Source organism: Heptranchias perlo, chromosome 12, assembly GCF_035084215.1.
Source record: "Heptranchias perlo isolate sHepPer1 chromosome 12, sHepPer1.hap1, whole genome shotgun sequence".
Lineage (NCBI taxonomy): Eukaryota > Metazoa > Chordata > Chondrichthyes > Hexanchiformes > Hexanchidae > Heptranchias > Heptranchias perlo.
In genome coordinates this window covers 55,566,682-55,582,988 of record NC_090336.1, presented here as the reverse complement: position 1 = coordinate 55,582,988, position 16,307 = coordinate 55,566,682, and the positions used below count along the sequence as shown (strand labels likewise).

Genomic DNA, 16,307 nt, shown 5'->3' with positions numbered 1-16,307 from the left:
AAGGGCACGCACCGGAGGTGGCCCGCCGCAAGTGGTGGAGCTGACCGACGCCAAGGTGGAGGCGCTCGACCTCGCCCGCACGCGACATTGCCTGTTGGTGGCTGATGGTGAGTGTGTCGCTGCCGAAACAGCCGGTAAGGGAAAGCTGACACTCAACACCCATGATCGCGAGTGACCGTATCATCACCTGCCATCAGGCGCACTGTCAAGTTGGTCCACATGCCTCAAAGTGCCCTCTGTTCTCTTGCAGGTCCGTCTGTGTGTGAAGCGCTCGAGGAGGGCGATTCCTCAGAGGACATGGCGGTCTCTGAGGGTGCATCGTCACATCAGAGCCAACCATCCACCAGCGCAGAGACACGCACCTCGGTGGGTCCCCCTCGCCAACTAGTTGGGGTAGCACTTGGTGAGTCACCGCGCACGAGTGAGCATGAGCAGACCCTGGTGGCAGGGGCAGCCGCGGAGGGTCCGCGACGGAGGGAGCACTCATCTCCAGGCTCTGCTCAGCCGGACCCAGATGCTGAACCCAGGGGGCCACCAGTGAAAAGGAGAGTCGTCGAGGGGCACCAGCTAATTGCTGAGGTACTGGGAGAGGTGCCGCGCGCATTGTCCACAATAGCGCAGGCGATGGAGGAGTCCAACTCCTGCATGCGGGCATTGGTGGCGCAGGCACAGGAGGGTACCGGCGACATAGTGTCGCGGGTAGGTGCGGGACTGTCTGCGGTGGAGGACAGGCTGGCCTCCCTCGAGCGTCACGCACAGCTCCAGATCGAGTCCTTGCAGGCCCTGACAACGTCTGTACGGATTCAGGGTGAGCAACATTCCGCCGCCATCAACAGGCTGACGGATACACTAGGGGTGGCCTTGCAAGGCCTCACACATGCCATCCAAACTGCCGTCCAGCAGGGTGGAAGGGGTGATGTGGGCCGAGGCCAAGAGAGGGATGATGGTGACCGGGGACATGGAAGCGGGGACGCTTCTCAAGGCGCCCCCACGTCCCACCCGTCGCCCACCTCTCAACCAGTACCTGCAATGGTGCCTCCTCTCCAGGTGGCCGAGTCTGCCCCTGCCCCGGTGCAGGAGGAGCAGTCTGTGGAGGTGCCCTCACGGGCACCGAAACCCAGGGGCCGTCCGCCAAAAGCATCTACCCGGTCAAGGCGAGAACACGAGCAACCTGCCACTACCTCTGCTGGAGCCACAGGGGTAGCACCACGTAGGGGTACCCGGAAAAGAAATCCAAAGGCGTTATAATCACAAAGGGAATACACCAGGGTGTCTATTAATTTGTACATTTTTTTTTAATATAATGTCACATTGGAGATATTAAATACTCTATTCTCACCACTCCTGCCACCTCTCGTCCATTCTTCCGCAGCCTGTGCAATAGGTGCGTTCCGTGGAGGCCATCATGACGGCGAACACCTGCTGCCACCCATTGGGCACACTGCTGTGGGTGCAGGATTACTGGCAACACTCTTCAGTGGAGGGGGCTGGTATGGCCGCTCGCATGTGCAGGTGAGGAGATGCGAGCGCCTCGCAGTGTCTGACTCTAGGAGAACCGTTGACGTATGAGTGCCTCCCTGGCCCGGCGACCATCCCGGTGAGTCGTGGTTCGGCGCATGGGTCGTCCACTATCCTCTGGCGCGTCCTCCTCCTCCTCCGCCTCCCTCAATGTGGGTGGCGGGTGTGGATGGGGCCTCCTCCAGCGGCACCCCTCTCTGTTGGGCCATGTTGTGCAGGGCACAGCAGACAACTATGATTCATCCCACTCTGAATGGTGTGTATTGCAGCGCTCCCCCAGAACGATCAAGGCACCTGAAGCGCATCTTGAGAAGCCCTATGGTCTGCTCAATTGTAGACCTGGTAGCAGTGTGGCTGTCATTGTACCGACGCTCCGGCTCGGTGATGGGGTTCCTCAGAGGTGTCATGAGCCACGTGTGTAGGGGATACCCCTTGTCGCCGAGGAGCCAGCCGTTGCCGGCGTTGGGTGCCTGCAGGATGGGCGGGACGGCGGACTCCCTGAGGACGAAGGCATCGTGGCAGCTGCCGGGGTATCTGGCGCACACGTGTAGGAATCTCTGGCGGTGGTCACAGATGAGCTGGGCGTTCATGGAGTGATACCCCTTCCTGTTGATGAACAGCCCTGGCTCATGCGGAGGTGCCCGTATTGCGATGTGGGTGCAGTCGATTACACCCTGCACCCGTGGGAAGCCGGCCATGGCATGGAATCCAACCGCCCTCTCCATCTGGCTGCGCTCGTCCATGGCGAAGTTGATGTAGTGCGAGGCCCTGCGGAACAGCCCATCGGTGACCTGCCTTATGCACTTGTGTGCAGAGGACTGACAGACCCCGGTGATGTCCCCGGTGGCACCCTGGAAGGAACCGGATGCGAAGAAGTTGAGGGCAGTGGTGACTTTGACGGCGACAGGTAAGAAGATGCTGCTTGGTCCATCAGGGAGCAGCTCGTCGTTAAGGAGGCTGCTGATGTCGGTGACTACCTGGCGATTGACTCTGAGCCGACGTATGCACTGCTCCTCGGAGAGGTCCATGAAGCTGAGCCTCGCTCTGTACACCCTGTGCGGAGGGTAGTGCCTCCTGCGACGCATCTCTCTCTGCGGTTGCCCTCCCTCCTGCTGTGCAGGTGGGTGTGCCGCAGCACCGTGTTGGGGGCCCCCACGTCTCCGAGGCGGACGGCGTGGACTGCGAGGCTGCTGGGGCTGGTCATGCTGTTCGTCCTCCGACGATGTCAACGCACCACCCATCTGGCAGGTGTTGGTCTGAGGGGTTGTGCAGGGTAGGTGGGTGTTTCCTCGGACTGGGGCTGCGGTTTCGTGTCGGTCTGTCCTCTGGCTTGGCGGGGGGTGGTGGAGGGCCGGGGTTGCCCTATGTGACGCGGTGGCCTCCTGCGTGGGTGAGGGCTCTCCCCCGTGGAGCGCACCTGCCACAGGCTGCTGGCTGCAACACGCCTGGTTGAGGAGGGACTGTTTCCCCCAGTGTGGGAAACTCACTGCCTTGAACCGAAAATCCCACACTTCCTCTTTTGACAGCTGCTTCAGCTCATTAACTGACCACAACAAGCAAGGTAAGTACTCTCAAGTGGAACCCCGCTGGCTTTAATTGCCTGCGGGATTCCCACCAGCGGGGCTTGCGCGTGCAGCCCCGCACGTCAGCGCGGTACCCGGAAGTGGCCGGGATTTCGTCGCGATCCGGTCACGTGACCGGATATCGGGATTTTCGGGGCCGCCCCGCTGGGAACCCGCCGGAAACACGATCCCAAAATCGAGCCCATTGATTATGTTTGTTGCTCCACAGATGCTGCCTGACCTACTGACTGTTTCTAGCATTTTCTGTTTTTATTTCAGATTTCCAGCATCTGTAGTGCTAGGTAAAATAGGACTTTTTTTTAAAAAAAAGATCCATCCTCACATTGCATTTTAAAGAAGTTAAATTAACCATATGTTAAATGATTACAACCTGTGTCCAAACTACAGGTATAAAGAACAGGTTTTAAGATGAAAGCTTCCCCAGAGTTAAAAAGCTGAATCATGGACAGCATTGATAAGAGCGCCTGAACTTTAATTAGCAGTACAGTTCATTTACATTTCCAAGTGTGCTTCAAGGCAATGAGCAGGGACTGCTGAAATTAATCAAATGGAAGAGAATACAATAAATCATGGGTAATATTATCTTTACAAATGAAACCTACCTTCTCATGATGTGTTTCTTCAATCAGCTTCTTTGTGCTTTCAAGCTCTCGAATAAGGGCATTCTGAAATAATATTTTGCAGGACAATTTACACCAGATAGTTCAATATTACTGCGGGAAATTCACAGGTATTTCAATTCAAAATTAATATAAATATTAATATTTCACAATGCCAACTGGATGACATTACTAGGATAGGAGGCAGGAGGGATTTATTCAGTTATCGGTCCCCTATCCAAATCAATCATTTTATCTCCTAAATTGTCCTTCCACCTGCATACTGTTCATCAGTGGGACAAGACTGAGCAACAGAACGTCACAGCTATTAACGGAAGCAAGAAAATGGTCCTTTATGCCAATTTTCTTCTCTTGGCCATTAAGAATCGCTTGATCACATGGTAGAAAGCTTGAAACATGCAATAATAGACAGCCAAGCTGCAATGTATATTAAGTCTGTTTAGTATCTGAGCCACAGCCCTCTGAACTGAAGCCAAACTTTGCTTAAAAATACTAGGTCACCAAGCAATGTATACCAGTCTACCTATAACGAAATACATTTTTTTTTTAAAGGGACTACCTTTTCCTCTAATGCAGCCATCCTTTCCTTTAGATGAAGCTGAAGTCTTTCATTGGACTCTGACAGGAGTTTATCTACTGTATCTGATAAGCGCTTATTGTGTTCTTCATTCATCTTTTCCCTCTGTCGAGCCTTTTAAATAAGTAGATGAATCAATTAAAAAAAAACTAGACATATCAAAACTCCAAAAGAACTGCTCAAATGGTCGACAGCCACTACACAAGATAAAATTAACAATTTTAAACACGTTTATTTTCACTTTTAACGCATGAGCTTGTCCATTTGAATACAAACTTTACACTAGTGTTAAGCACACATGTATTTGCATCATACCCAACACTTTTATAACAAAGATTGGTAGATATTTGGCACATACAGAAAATAATCAAGATAAGTGATAAGCTAATGAAATATTTATAAATAAGCCTAGAGTGTTTACAGATATACAGTCCAATGTAAAAGTTCCCAGCACAGCCATTTTTAAAAGAAACCCAGTTTGTGAAACTTGTCAAGTTTGATTAAAAGTTGAAATGAATCTGTTACTGAAGCTATGTCAAATCTTCGATATGTAAATAAGATAGATGGATAGCTCCAAGCCATGACAATCAGTGCTAAGAAAGTATCTGATGATGGACACACAATTATGGAGTTTGGTTAAAAGTGCTTTATGTCTTTGGCGGTAGAATCACTAATATTGCCATTCTACCAATAATGTTAAAATAAAACTTCTCAAATATTTTTATTAGATAGAAGCAGAGCAATGCTTTTATAAGTGGAAAGCCTAAGCAGGTGCATTCCTGGCACCCTACAGCCAGAGTCCACTTCCAAGCAAATGCTTTGTACAATAGACAGATACAAGAGGCTTGTTATCGCTTCTATCATTTGAGCGACTGGCACATAGGCTTGGGGTTGGGGGGGGGGAAAGAGAATGAGTCAGTTTAGGAATCCTATTCCTTAAATTTCAATATACAGCACCATGAGAAATGAGAGGCACATTATAAATTTGCATTTGAAAAAAAAATATATAGCTCATTTCAAATTTGGAGAGGTTTCGGGAGCACGACCAGCGCAAGGACTGCAATGGTTCAAGAAACCCCACCATCACAGGATATATATGGGCAGCATGGTGACAAACTCCCATCCACCACCACTTTGCTGGGGATTAAAATGAATTTGCCTTCTTTCTCAAGGCGGGAAATAGCTGATTTGATATTTTTTTCCTCAAATGTTGATGATTTAATGATTACATCTATGAAGATGCAACAGAATCCATACACTATAGTACAAGCTGCACAAGATTCAGAATTTGAAGTATCAGATTTATAATTTTAGATTCTATAAATCATAACATGAAAACCCCAATCAACATACTCGTTGTAATTCTTGATTTTTTTCTTCAAGCTGTGCCTCCAACTGCCGTAACCTTTCTTCAATGTTTCCATGCCTTTCTTCGGCCTGACAAATAAATAATACTGTTATTAAATATTGCAAAGATTGAACTTTGAAATAATGAATCTGCGTGAAAATTACAAGTCTTCCAAGAAGTTCAGTTCCACTTTAGTGTTAAGCTTCAGCCAGTGAGTGATCTCACAAAAGCCTGGTGTAAGCTGCACTTTATGAAATATATGACAGATGTTCAATGGTGCTTTAAATCGGTGTGCACATTTGAAGCTTTAATGCTTAGCAAGCTCAGCCTATGGGATCAAGGCTTCAACTGCCACTGTTTGCAGAAGGCAATAAGTAGCAAGCATAAAACAGTGACTGGAACATTGCATATTCTACCTTCCTAAGCATGGAGCTCAGTTCCACCAGTTTAGCTTCCATAAGAGTAGAATCTTCAGAAGAAAGGGAAGGATCAGACTAAGAAAGGCAAAAAGGTACAGGAAACAGCAGAAAGGTTACTATTGTTAAGGCTATTATACGAGTAGGGAAAACGGTGATTAAAAAAGGTACAATTAGTTTATCAAGAAATGCTTTGCTGGTATGAATTGGAAGGATATATGGGCATAAGTATACACATATGCAGAGGAAGGATACATGGATACAATTTTATGGACATTGATGTGAAAACAAAAGATACATAGCATTAACAGCCTGGCTCCGAATTATGCATTCAAGACCACAATTTATTTTTAAAAATTTGAAAAGGAAAAAGGCTTTTTTTTGAAGTAAGAAAGTTTGCCACAGTAGGCAAAATTCATATACACACATCAGGACAATTACCCATTTAAAAAAAAACATTGTGGTACAGTAAACAATCGTTGAAGAAAACAAAAATCATCTTGTGGTTAACTATCACTTACATCACAAGATGTTCAAAATGAATATTAAATATAGTAATGCAATGACAGTAAAACTTCAAATTACCCACACGTATCAAATCTCTGGACTTCAAAATATAGAAGGCACTCTCACTCACTATGTCTGTCACCCTTATCAGATCTTCCACATTCCTCCAGACCATGGCCTTGAAATTCATTTAGGTCAGTTTTCAGGCACCAAATGGGCACAGGGATCGATCCCTATCCCCAAAGACAGAGGCCCAAGGATCACACAAAATTGTTCCTTGGGCCTCATCTACAATTGCAGTAATGGCTGTTGCGTCTCCACAGGCAGCTTGGCCGACAGAAGGAGCAAATTTCAGGCCTCAGTTAAGTCCCAGAGGGGAGGACAGCCCCCCTGCTCCTCCTGGCTCCAAATCAATTTAACGTTTTTTTAAAAAAAGAAAACACTTATCTAGCTAGGCCGCATTCACGTCTAGAAAACCTGATTGCAGCAGGCTCGACGCCTATTCTGCTCAGGGCCCAATTTCCCTGAAGGGTCCTAAGGTGTTAGGCTCCTTGGATATGCCGAGTGAGGGGCCTTATGCCGGTTTTAGGCAGCCATGATGAATGCCTGAAAATGGCCTGACCAAATTTTAGGCAGGTTGTTGGTCCCCAAAATTGGGCCTCGTTGCACTGATTTTAAGCCCGTAAAACAAGCGCAACAGGGACTAATTTCTATCTCTATGTGCTTCCGCGATCTTTGTTTCCATTCGCGACAAGAAACCAAGGGCTAGAACTGAGTTTCTCCCTTTTCTGCGTCCAAGGTTTAGCCAACTGAGCTGCCAATTAAACCGGTTATTGCCCTACTCAGTGAGCCTCCCTGCAACTACCCTCGCTTTCCTCAAATGAACTAGCCTTTCCTAATATAATGGGTGTGCTTGTTTACAGGAATGTCTAAATGACTTGCATTGTCTCAAATTGAAGTTCAAGAAGCACCCTTCATACACTTAGCCTGAATTCTAATCAGCATTTCCCATCAATTGGTTTTGTGTGAATTTAATTTATAATTTCTTTATAAAAGGACCAAAATCCTTCTGTGGCCTAGCAGCCAGAAATTCTGAAATGTGTCACAAGGTAAAGATGTCCATTAGTTGTTTTGTAACAATTACTTATGTCTGGCTTCCACAGGACAGAAGCGGCTGACTGGACTTTGAGTTTTAAGTTTGCCTATGTACAGTAGCTTAGTCCCACTTACATCAAAATAGAGATGGATCTTCCTTCACAAACATGGAATATGAATGATTTACCTTCATTATCACGTCAACAATCTATAACACACTATTTTTGGCAGAAATGGAGAATGAAGTTCTGGTTTTGTTATCTCGATGCTGTAGTAGGCAAGTATAGTCCATGACTGAGACATGCCACTGATTGACCCTTAAAGAGTATGCCAAGGCCACAAGTACATTCAGTTCCAGGTCAGTAATTTTAGGTGACAGACCATTATAGGTTTGGGATGGATGGTTGGGGAAGATAATGGAAAAATTTACATTAGTGTTCAACCACGTCTCCCCCACACTCAAAATTGCTCCCTAAATCCATTTGTCTTGCTACATCACTCCCCATTTTCGAAAGACACCTCCCCTAAATTCCCTCCTGCTCAGATTTATGAAACTGTGAAGCACTTTGGGACATTTTCCTGTGTTTAAGGCACCATATAAATGTACGTACGGATTATTTTTTCATCCTTTACTTTGGGTATGAGAGGTAGAGATGATTGTGGTGGCTGATTCTCTGAATCCCTTGCAAAAAAGTCTAGAAACAAAGATGTTTCTGCACTGATTTACGTCCAACTGGTGCAAGAAGAATAACTATGAGCTCTAAGGTCCGACACCCAAATTCAACAAGCTCGGTGAACAGAGTATTTTACAAATCTCATGATAGTGAGACTGTCCTTTCGTATCTGAGCACCAAGCAGCTCTTCCACTTGCCATATTACAGCCTAGGTGGCCACCAGCAGTGATTTGAAAGGTATCGAGTCACGCACCTTAAAACAGGTTAGATTGGTTGTGATCTTTAAAAGGTCATTGCTTCGATCACGGCTAATTATTTCTTTTAAAAAAAGGTAAAAATCCCAATACAGCTCTTGGATTTTGAATTTCATAGAATCATAGAAGTTTACAACATGGAAACAGGCCCTTCGGCCCAACATGTCCATGTCGCCCAGTTTATACCACTAAGCTAGTCCCAATTGCCTGCACTTGGCCCATATCCCTCTATACCCATCTTACCCATGTAACTGTCCAAATGCTTTTTAAAAGACAAAATTGTACCCGCCTCTAGCAGCTCGTTCCAGACACTCACCACCCTTTGAGTGAAAAAATTGCCCCTCTGGACCCTTTTGTATCTCTCCCCCCTCACCTTAAATCTATGCCCCCTCGTTATAGACTCCCCTACCTTTGGGAAAAGATTTTGACTATCTACCTTATCGATGCCCCTCATTATTTTATAGACTTCTATAAGATCACCCCTTAACCTCCTACTCTCCAGGGAAAAAAGTCCCAGTCTGTCTAACCTCTCCCTATAAGTCAAACCATCAAGTCCCGGTAGCATCCTAGTAAATCTTTTCTGCACTCTTTCTAGTTTAATAATATCCTTTCTATAATAGGGTGACCAGAACTGTACACAGTATTCCAAGTGTGGCCTTACTAATGTCTTGTACAACTTCAACAAGACATCCCAACTCCTGTATTCAATGTTCTGACCAATGAAACCAAGCATGCTGAATGCCTTCTTCACCACCCTATCCACCTGTGACTCCACTTTCAAGGAGCTATGAACCTGTACTCCTAGATCTCTCTGTTCTATAACTCTCCCCAACGCCCTACCATTAACGGAGTAGGTCCAAAGTTCATTACTCAACATTAAGTATACAGAACAGGTTTAAAAAAAAATGTAAAGGAAAAGGATCATCTGGTTTATACAGTTCTGCTTAAGACTGAACATCATCCTGCTTATTTGATTCACTTTCATTTATAAGATCTAAACATGGTGTATAAGCTTAAAGGTCAATGGCGGTGGAACGTCCTACCTTTGTAAGTGCTGCCACTCTCTGTGCCAACTCTGCTTCTACTTCTGGTAGAGTTTCTGCCTTCCTGAGAGTTTGCTGCAGCTTTTGTTCAGCTAGTTCCAGCCGTTCTTGCAACTGACGGTTCTTCTCTTCACTCTACATTTTCAATTTGATGGATTATTAGCATTCAGCCAACTTCAGAATAAGTTAGAGAATTTTTTACAGCATTACACTAATTCACTTCCATTCAGATTGGATAAAACCCAAGTACTGAACTAAAGGGAGAGTGCGGCACGTGGTGGATCAGGTAACAGCACTTCAATACGTGTCAGCCTCGCTAACTGATAGCATTCTCGCCTCGGAGTCAGAAGGATGTGGGTTCAAGCCCCATGTTAGGACTTGAGCACATAATTCAGGCTGGAACTTTAGTATTGTCAGATACACCACCTTTAAGCTGAGACAGTAAACCAAGGCCTCGTTTCCCCCCCTCTGGTGGATGTAAAAGATTCCATGTCACTATTCGAACAACAGGGAATTCTCCCTAGCCAACAACCACCATCAAAATCAGATTAACTGGCATTCCTCTCAATGCTGTCTGTGGGACCTTGAATAGTGCTGCCACGTTTGCCTAAAAAAGTGACCGCACTGTTGCAAAGCACTTTGGGACAACCTGACAACAATAAAGGCACGTTGAGTGGAATGGGCCTATTCTCTCTGGAGTTTAGAAGAATGAGAGGTGATCTCATTGAAACATAAGATTATTAGGGGGCTTGACAGAGTAGATGCTGACAGATTGTTTTCCCTGGCTAGAGTGTCTAAAACTAGGGGGCATAGTCGCAGGATAAGGGATTGGCCGTTCAGGACTGAGATGAGGAAGAATTTCTTCATGCAGAGGGTTGTGAATCTTTGGAATTCTCTACCCCAGAGGGCTGTGGATGCTGAGGCATTGAATATATTTAAGGCTGAGATGGATAGATTTTTGGACTCTAGGGGAATCAAGGGATATGAGGATCGGGTGGGAAAGTGGAGTTGAGGTCAAAGATCAGCCATGATCTAATTAAATGGCGGAACAGGCACGAGGGGCCATATGTACTACTCCTGCTCCTATTTCTTATGTTCTTACATAAATACAAGTTCTTTCTTCACCCCTTTTTAAATTAATCAAGACTGTATAGAAATCAAGGCTTTCTTTTTCCACACAAAGTTTAAGCCAATGTTGCTCTACAATAATACAACATTGATCTCAACCAGAGAGGAATACTCGACAATGCACCAGCTGCTTCCTCCCCACCCGCCCCTCCACTTTGTTGGATGGAGAATTTTTGTCTTCTCCCATATATAAATAAAACAGACTTCCTTCGTCATGCATTGGTTGAGTTTACTGTGCTACAGCAGATTTTTACTCAAAGCAGAAAAAGTGTAGAATAAAAAGGTATTGAGTGTGTGGTCTGAGATGCAACAGAGAATTATATTGCAACCATAATTAAACATATATCATAATATTCTTAGAAGCTATTTTATTTCAGAAATGTTCAGCAGTCCTCCAAGGGTTAAACTTCTGGTGCAATATCAACAGGAGGTCATTTTATGTTTAGTTCCGCGCGCTTAGCAGTAAAACTGCAGGCTTGCTGGAGATCAGACCAAGTTGCATTTCCATATTTCTGGGCACATCTACAATTTCCAACAAGCAGAAAATACTGAACATATGCAGCTTCTGTAAAGAGAAAAAAAAGTTTGACGTTTGAGATGTGTAGCCCTTCATCAGAACTCCTGATAAAGGGTACAAACACCAAAGGCCTTTTGTATCTTTATTGATGCTCACTGGTCCTCTGTGCATGACCAATATTTTTTTGTTTTTATTTACTTCCAGTTTTTTTTTCTTTTTTAATCTTAGTCTATGTTCAAAAGGAAGGAAAATTTATACAGCAAGTCACCAGTAATATCAAGCTTGACTAAAATTTGATGAAGCAGTTTTAAATTACTGTCAAATTTGTGTTCATTCAACTAAGACCCCATCAGAAAAAAAAATCCTTCACTATAACTGCAGAAGTACAAGTCAGTGAAAAAATGACCATTGAGTAAGGGACAAATATATGTGCTTAAATTTAAATACTCATACAATATCTATTTTCAAATTACAGCAGTGCAGCAAGCATTTAGAGAAAGTTAAAATTAAAAAGCCCTGAATCTCCATTTGTCCATAGAAATTTATATTCTATTCCTTCCAATGCTCAAACACATGCTGATGACATTTGAAAAACTGTCTAAATAAATTAACTGGATCTATTTGCGCAGGGTTCCAAAGTTCAAGCCAAAAAGCCAGGGGTCCTTCCTGTTGTAAATGAAAACTGACAGCATTCTTCTTCCTAATAGTCAGTTAGAAAGAGCAGCTGGAGCATAATGTTTGTTCTTGTATTGAAACAGCTGTATTTGTGTATTTACTTTGCCCACTGAAAAATAATTATTTGCTCATCACCTTGAGCCTCAAATTTACTTCTGGAAATAAAGCCATTATACTGTTTTAAACATGCAGCACCCTCTTTCTAGCACTTTTCCATATAATTTTGTCTTCTCTCAGTGTTTTATTACATATAGATAGATATGCATAAAAGTATAATCTGAGAGCACTTCATTTTCAACTTGTACAAGTACCTGTATGTACATCGCATCTTTATTGGCGAGTTCATTTTCAAGTTTATCATTGAGATCATGTACAGATGTGGATTCACGTTGTGCATTGAGGTAGCGTTTTTCAAGAGTTGTTATTCTTTCCTCCATATCATCTTTCTGGGCCATAGACTATTAAGATTAGAATATGTATGAGAAACAAACAAACAAACAAACAAACAGTCATTGCGCTATCATCCCCTCACATCCCCCAGCAAAAATAAAAATCTGCCCATAAAATGAATGCCTTTCTGAATTATTTCTTCAAAAAATATTGTTCTGAAAAATTACAAGCAAATTTCTAAAAGGATCAGATTCCCCAAATCTACCATGCAAATGTCTATATGTTAGTGCTCACTAATTTTCCTCAGTTCACATGGAACCAATACTTCCCTCCAACCCTCGCATCCTACCACCCCCCCCCCCGCCCACAACCCTGGCCAAAACAGGCCGCATAAACTGTAATACCATACTATACCATCAGACTGAATCATGGAGCATTCTCCTAATGGTCAATATTACGTAAGTAACCATTTTGGCTTTTTAACTTGTACAAGTACAAGTGCACACTGTAACAGTGCCCATCTAGCAGCCTAACCAAAATAATAACCAAAATAATAACCAAAACTCCTTCCACTGGTAGGAGGCCAAAACCAACATTAGAAGGTTAGAAGTTCACTTAATATCATGTTGCCCGTTTGTCAGATAGTTACAAAGAATGGAATTTATAATAACCAGTTACTTGCTACAATATATTGTTTTGTCAATGCAGTAATACTGTTCTTTAATTAGGTTCAAATTTGGCAAACATACTACTAAAAATCTATATAATTCCATTATGTTTGAGCAGGGTAATTCTCTCAGCTGTTTTAAAGCAACTTTACCTTAGTATTCTTACCTCACGCAAATCCCTCTGGAATTTAGTGTTCATTTCCTCAGACTTAATCAAGTCTTTACGGGCTGTATCTAGATCCTCTTCAAGCTCTGACACCCTATTAGAGAGAGCAGCCAGGCGATCCTTCATCTGCCCATGTTCCTTGTTTTGTTTATCTATTGTCTCCTGAAGCTCTATTACTTTAATCAAATCTTCATCGTGGCTTATAGAACTATTAGAAAATCTCTGCAAAAAAAAGCAAAAGTCTTCCATTAAATGTATTAATGGTACACAAATTTAACCTTTTAAAGGAGAAAGCTGATAGAATTCCCCACCTACAAAAAAGTTAAAAATTGGTTATGAGAATATCTACATATAGAAACAGTCGCAAATGATGTTTGCTGAACTAGACTGTCTAATTGATCTGTGTTCTTGGTCATGGTGGAGCACCTCAAGGCCACCGAATGAGATGGTTTGGTTCTAATTTCATAAAAAATGTCTTTGCATGTGGTGTCACAAATATGGCTGCTGTCAATAGGTCCAGGATCCAAATGAAAAACTGGGTTTCAATTCACCTCTTTCTCTGGAGAGAGTTATTCAAGCTGCATGGCTCTGATGCAATTTAGTGACAGTCAAGCTATGGATTAAGTATTGTCTGGAACTAGAAATCTATGAAGGACAGACTGCATATCAGCTCCAGCTGAGTTTTCCTCACCCCCATTCTGCCCCCTCCCCACCGATCTGGTCACAGCTTATTCATTTGTATTTAGAGGTTGAACAAATGAACATATTTTTGTTTGCCACCAACCAAAAGCTCTTTTACATACCAGTGAAGCATTATGCACATGTGCATCACTATTCCATGATAACCGGCAAACTTGTAATGTAACCTCAGACTTTGAACCGTGGTTATAAACTACTGGCCTTCATTCCTGCAGTAAAAGAGGTCATTCCTTTGTACCAATTAGATTACAACTTTGAAACCACTCCCATGCATCTACTAGTCCATGATATTAATTATAGGAAGTAAATACAAAATTCAGCATTAAAATCTAAATTCACAAGCTCGTACCATGCCATTTGTGCTTGGTATATTATCGCCTTCATGATTTCCATCTTCTAATGCATCTATTACACCTTTCTTCTGTGTATGTGTATTTTGTTCTTTAAATATTGAGATCTGAAAAAAATTATAAAGTTAAATTGGATACTCAAAATGGGCACCTTTTTAAAATTCTGTATTTTCAAAATAAAGCTTTCAGTAATGAATAAATTAGTTGCTAAGATAGAGGTTGGAAAGCTTAGCAATTGTGCATCGAAGTATAAAAGAAAGCTCCTGCACGGAGGACAATATAGCCTCCTGACATTTTATTTTCAGTAAGCACTCGGCTCAGGATCCCGTGTCAGTTCTAAGCACTGAACTTGAAAATGGAAATGGGCCTATGGCAGTGATCACCCCAATACATGGGACAGCCACTGCTGAGATTAGAATCTCATGTGCCTGACACAGAAGCTTAAACCTCAGTAACTGCTCACAAAGGAAGGCTCACGAATACAACTTCTGTGCCCCTTCTACTGCAGTATCCCATTAAGTGCATTATTCCTGCACATTTCCCCAAGTTTGTACATTTTACTTTGCTACATTCTAAATTGTGATCTAAAGAAATTGTTGCCAATATATCAGGAATATAACAGCATCATAGCTCAATAGATTATTACAGAATTGTTCAACATAAATACCTACCTCTTTCTCTCTAACTAATATTTCTTCTTCTAATGCACTAACTCTTTCTAGTGCTACTCGTAACCGTTCTCGTACCTAGAAAACAGCAACAAAATTCATAGGACAAGTTAACATTCATAATGCACATCACCAGATAAGGTGCAACTCTAATTTTCAATGTTTGGATTACTCACATCTCATTAAAGTTGGTTTCCTGACTTTTGCCGGGCAAGGTGGGGTGTGGGGGGGGGCGGCGGCGGAATTAAACCACCACATTGTGATATGCACTTTTACCAAGGTTTATAGAGAAATTATAATACTGTTATATGACAAACTGTTGAAATTTTTTTTGTGATTTTCAACTGTTCCTTTAAGTTAGTCAACAGTGGCCGACCTATACCCTTCAAGCTATAGGAAAGGATTAGTCCAAAATTCTTGCATGTATGCGGACTAACATTAAGTCCCGCTTGCCCGTTAACTCATTTGCACTGTCCTACGATAACTCCCCGTTCCCAGGACAAAATTATTTAAAATCTTCATCCATGTCTTTAAATCCCTCCGCACCACTACAGAATACTCCATTCCTCATTCTGGTCTTTTGTGCATCCCCTGCATTTGTTCACCCCACAATTAGCAACAGAAACTTCCAATGAAACAGCTGCTTTTATATTTAAGGTTGATGTCTCAATAGAAATAATCTCACCGCCTCTTTCTGCCACTTCAAAATCCTATCTCTTAGACTAAGTTTTTGGTGACTCCTTAACATCTTCCTTCCTGGCTCAGTATCTGTTTTGCTTACATTTATCTGTGAAATACTTTGGGACGTTCTTTATGTTAAAGGCTCTATATAAAAACAAGTTGCTTTTGAAAGCTGTATGAAAATTTTTAGTGATTCAGATTTGATAAGCACATACAAGAGGAAACAGAAACATACTAGTCTTGATTTTAAAACAACTTTTGTTGCTGTATTACCATAAATTGTTACTTACTGAGGACATAAAAAAGACTAGTGCCTTTGGGTTGAAGCAGTTTTCTAATAGAACTGCACCTACATCAGACAGTTTGCTCAATTCATCCATAGACTATCCAGGGCAACAACTATACTCTCCCAAGTTTATAAAACTAATGTTTAGGAAGGGTGAGAGGGGAGAAAAGAGAAATTATGATAGTAAAGTACATGTAATTCCCAATTACCACTTCATTCTCCACAAACAAATAAGTAAATGCTATTGATTCAAAAACTTACATTTAGCACAATTGACATAGAAAAACATCCCAAGTTGCTTCACAGTGGCATAATCAGTCTGAAATGGATGCTGAGCCAAAGAAGGAGATATTGGGGGGGGGGTGGGAAAGAGGGGATGACCAGAAAGGTGGTCTTTAGGGAGAGCCTTAAAGGAGAGGGAAGTGGAGAAATGGACACGTTTAG

At 43.0% G+C, this 16,307-nt stretch overlaps 1 protein-coding gene across 9 annotated transcripts in view; it reads right to left on the bottom strand.

The window, feature by feature from the left end:
* LOC137328046 (liprin-alpha-1-like) overlaps window positions 1–16,307 on the bottom strand; it is a 128,121-nt gene that overhangs the window by 46,820 nt on the left and 64,994 nt on the right. For 7 of the 9 annotated variants that reach the window (XM_067994142.1, XM_067994145.1, XM_067994148.1 and 4 more), the window contains exons 4-11: window positions 14,900–14,974; window positions 14,228–14,335; window positions 13,180–13,401; window positions 12,267–12,413; window positions 9,636–9,770; window positions 5,652–5,735; window positions 4,281–4,412; window positions 3,704–3,766 (exon numbers count right to left, since the gene is read on the bottom strand). In XM_067994142.1, coding sequence (XP_067850243.1) covers window positions 3,704–3,766; window positions 4,281–4,412; window positions 5,652–5,735; window positions 9,636–9,770; window positions 12,267–12,413; window positions 13,180–13,401; window positions 14,228–14,335; window positions 14,900–14,974 — 966 coding nt within the window. Of the gene's footprint in view, window positions 1–3,703; window positions 3,767–4,280; window positions 4,413–5,651; window positions 5,736–6,062; window positions 6,141–9,635; window positions 9,771–12,266; window positions 12,414–13,165; window positions 13,402–14,227; window positions 14,336–14,899; window positions 14,975–16,307 lie in introns of those variants that run through there. The other 2 variants (XM_067994151.1, XM_067994150.1) reach the window with 2 other exon arrangements.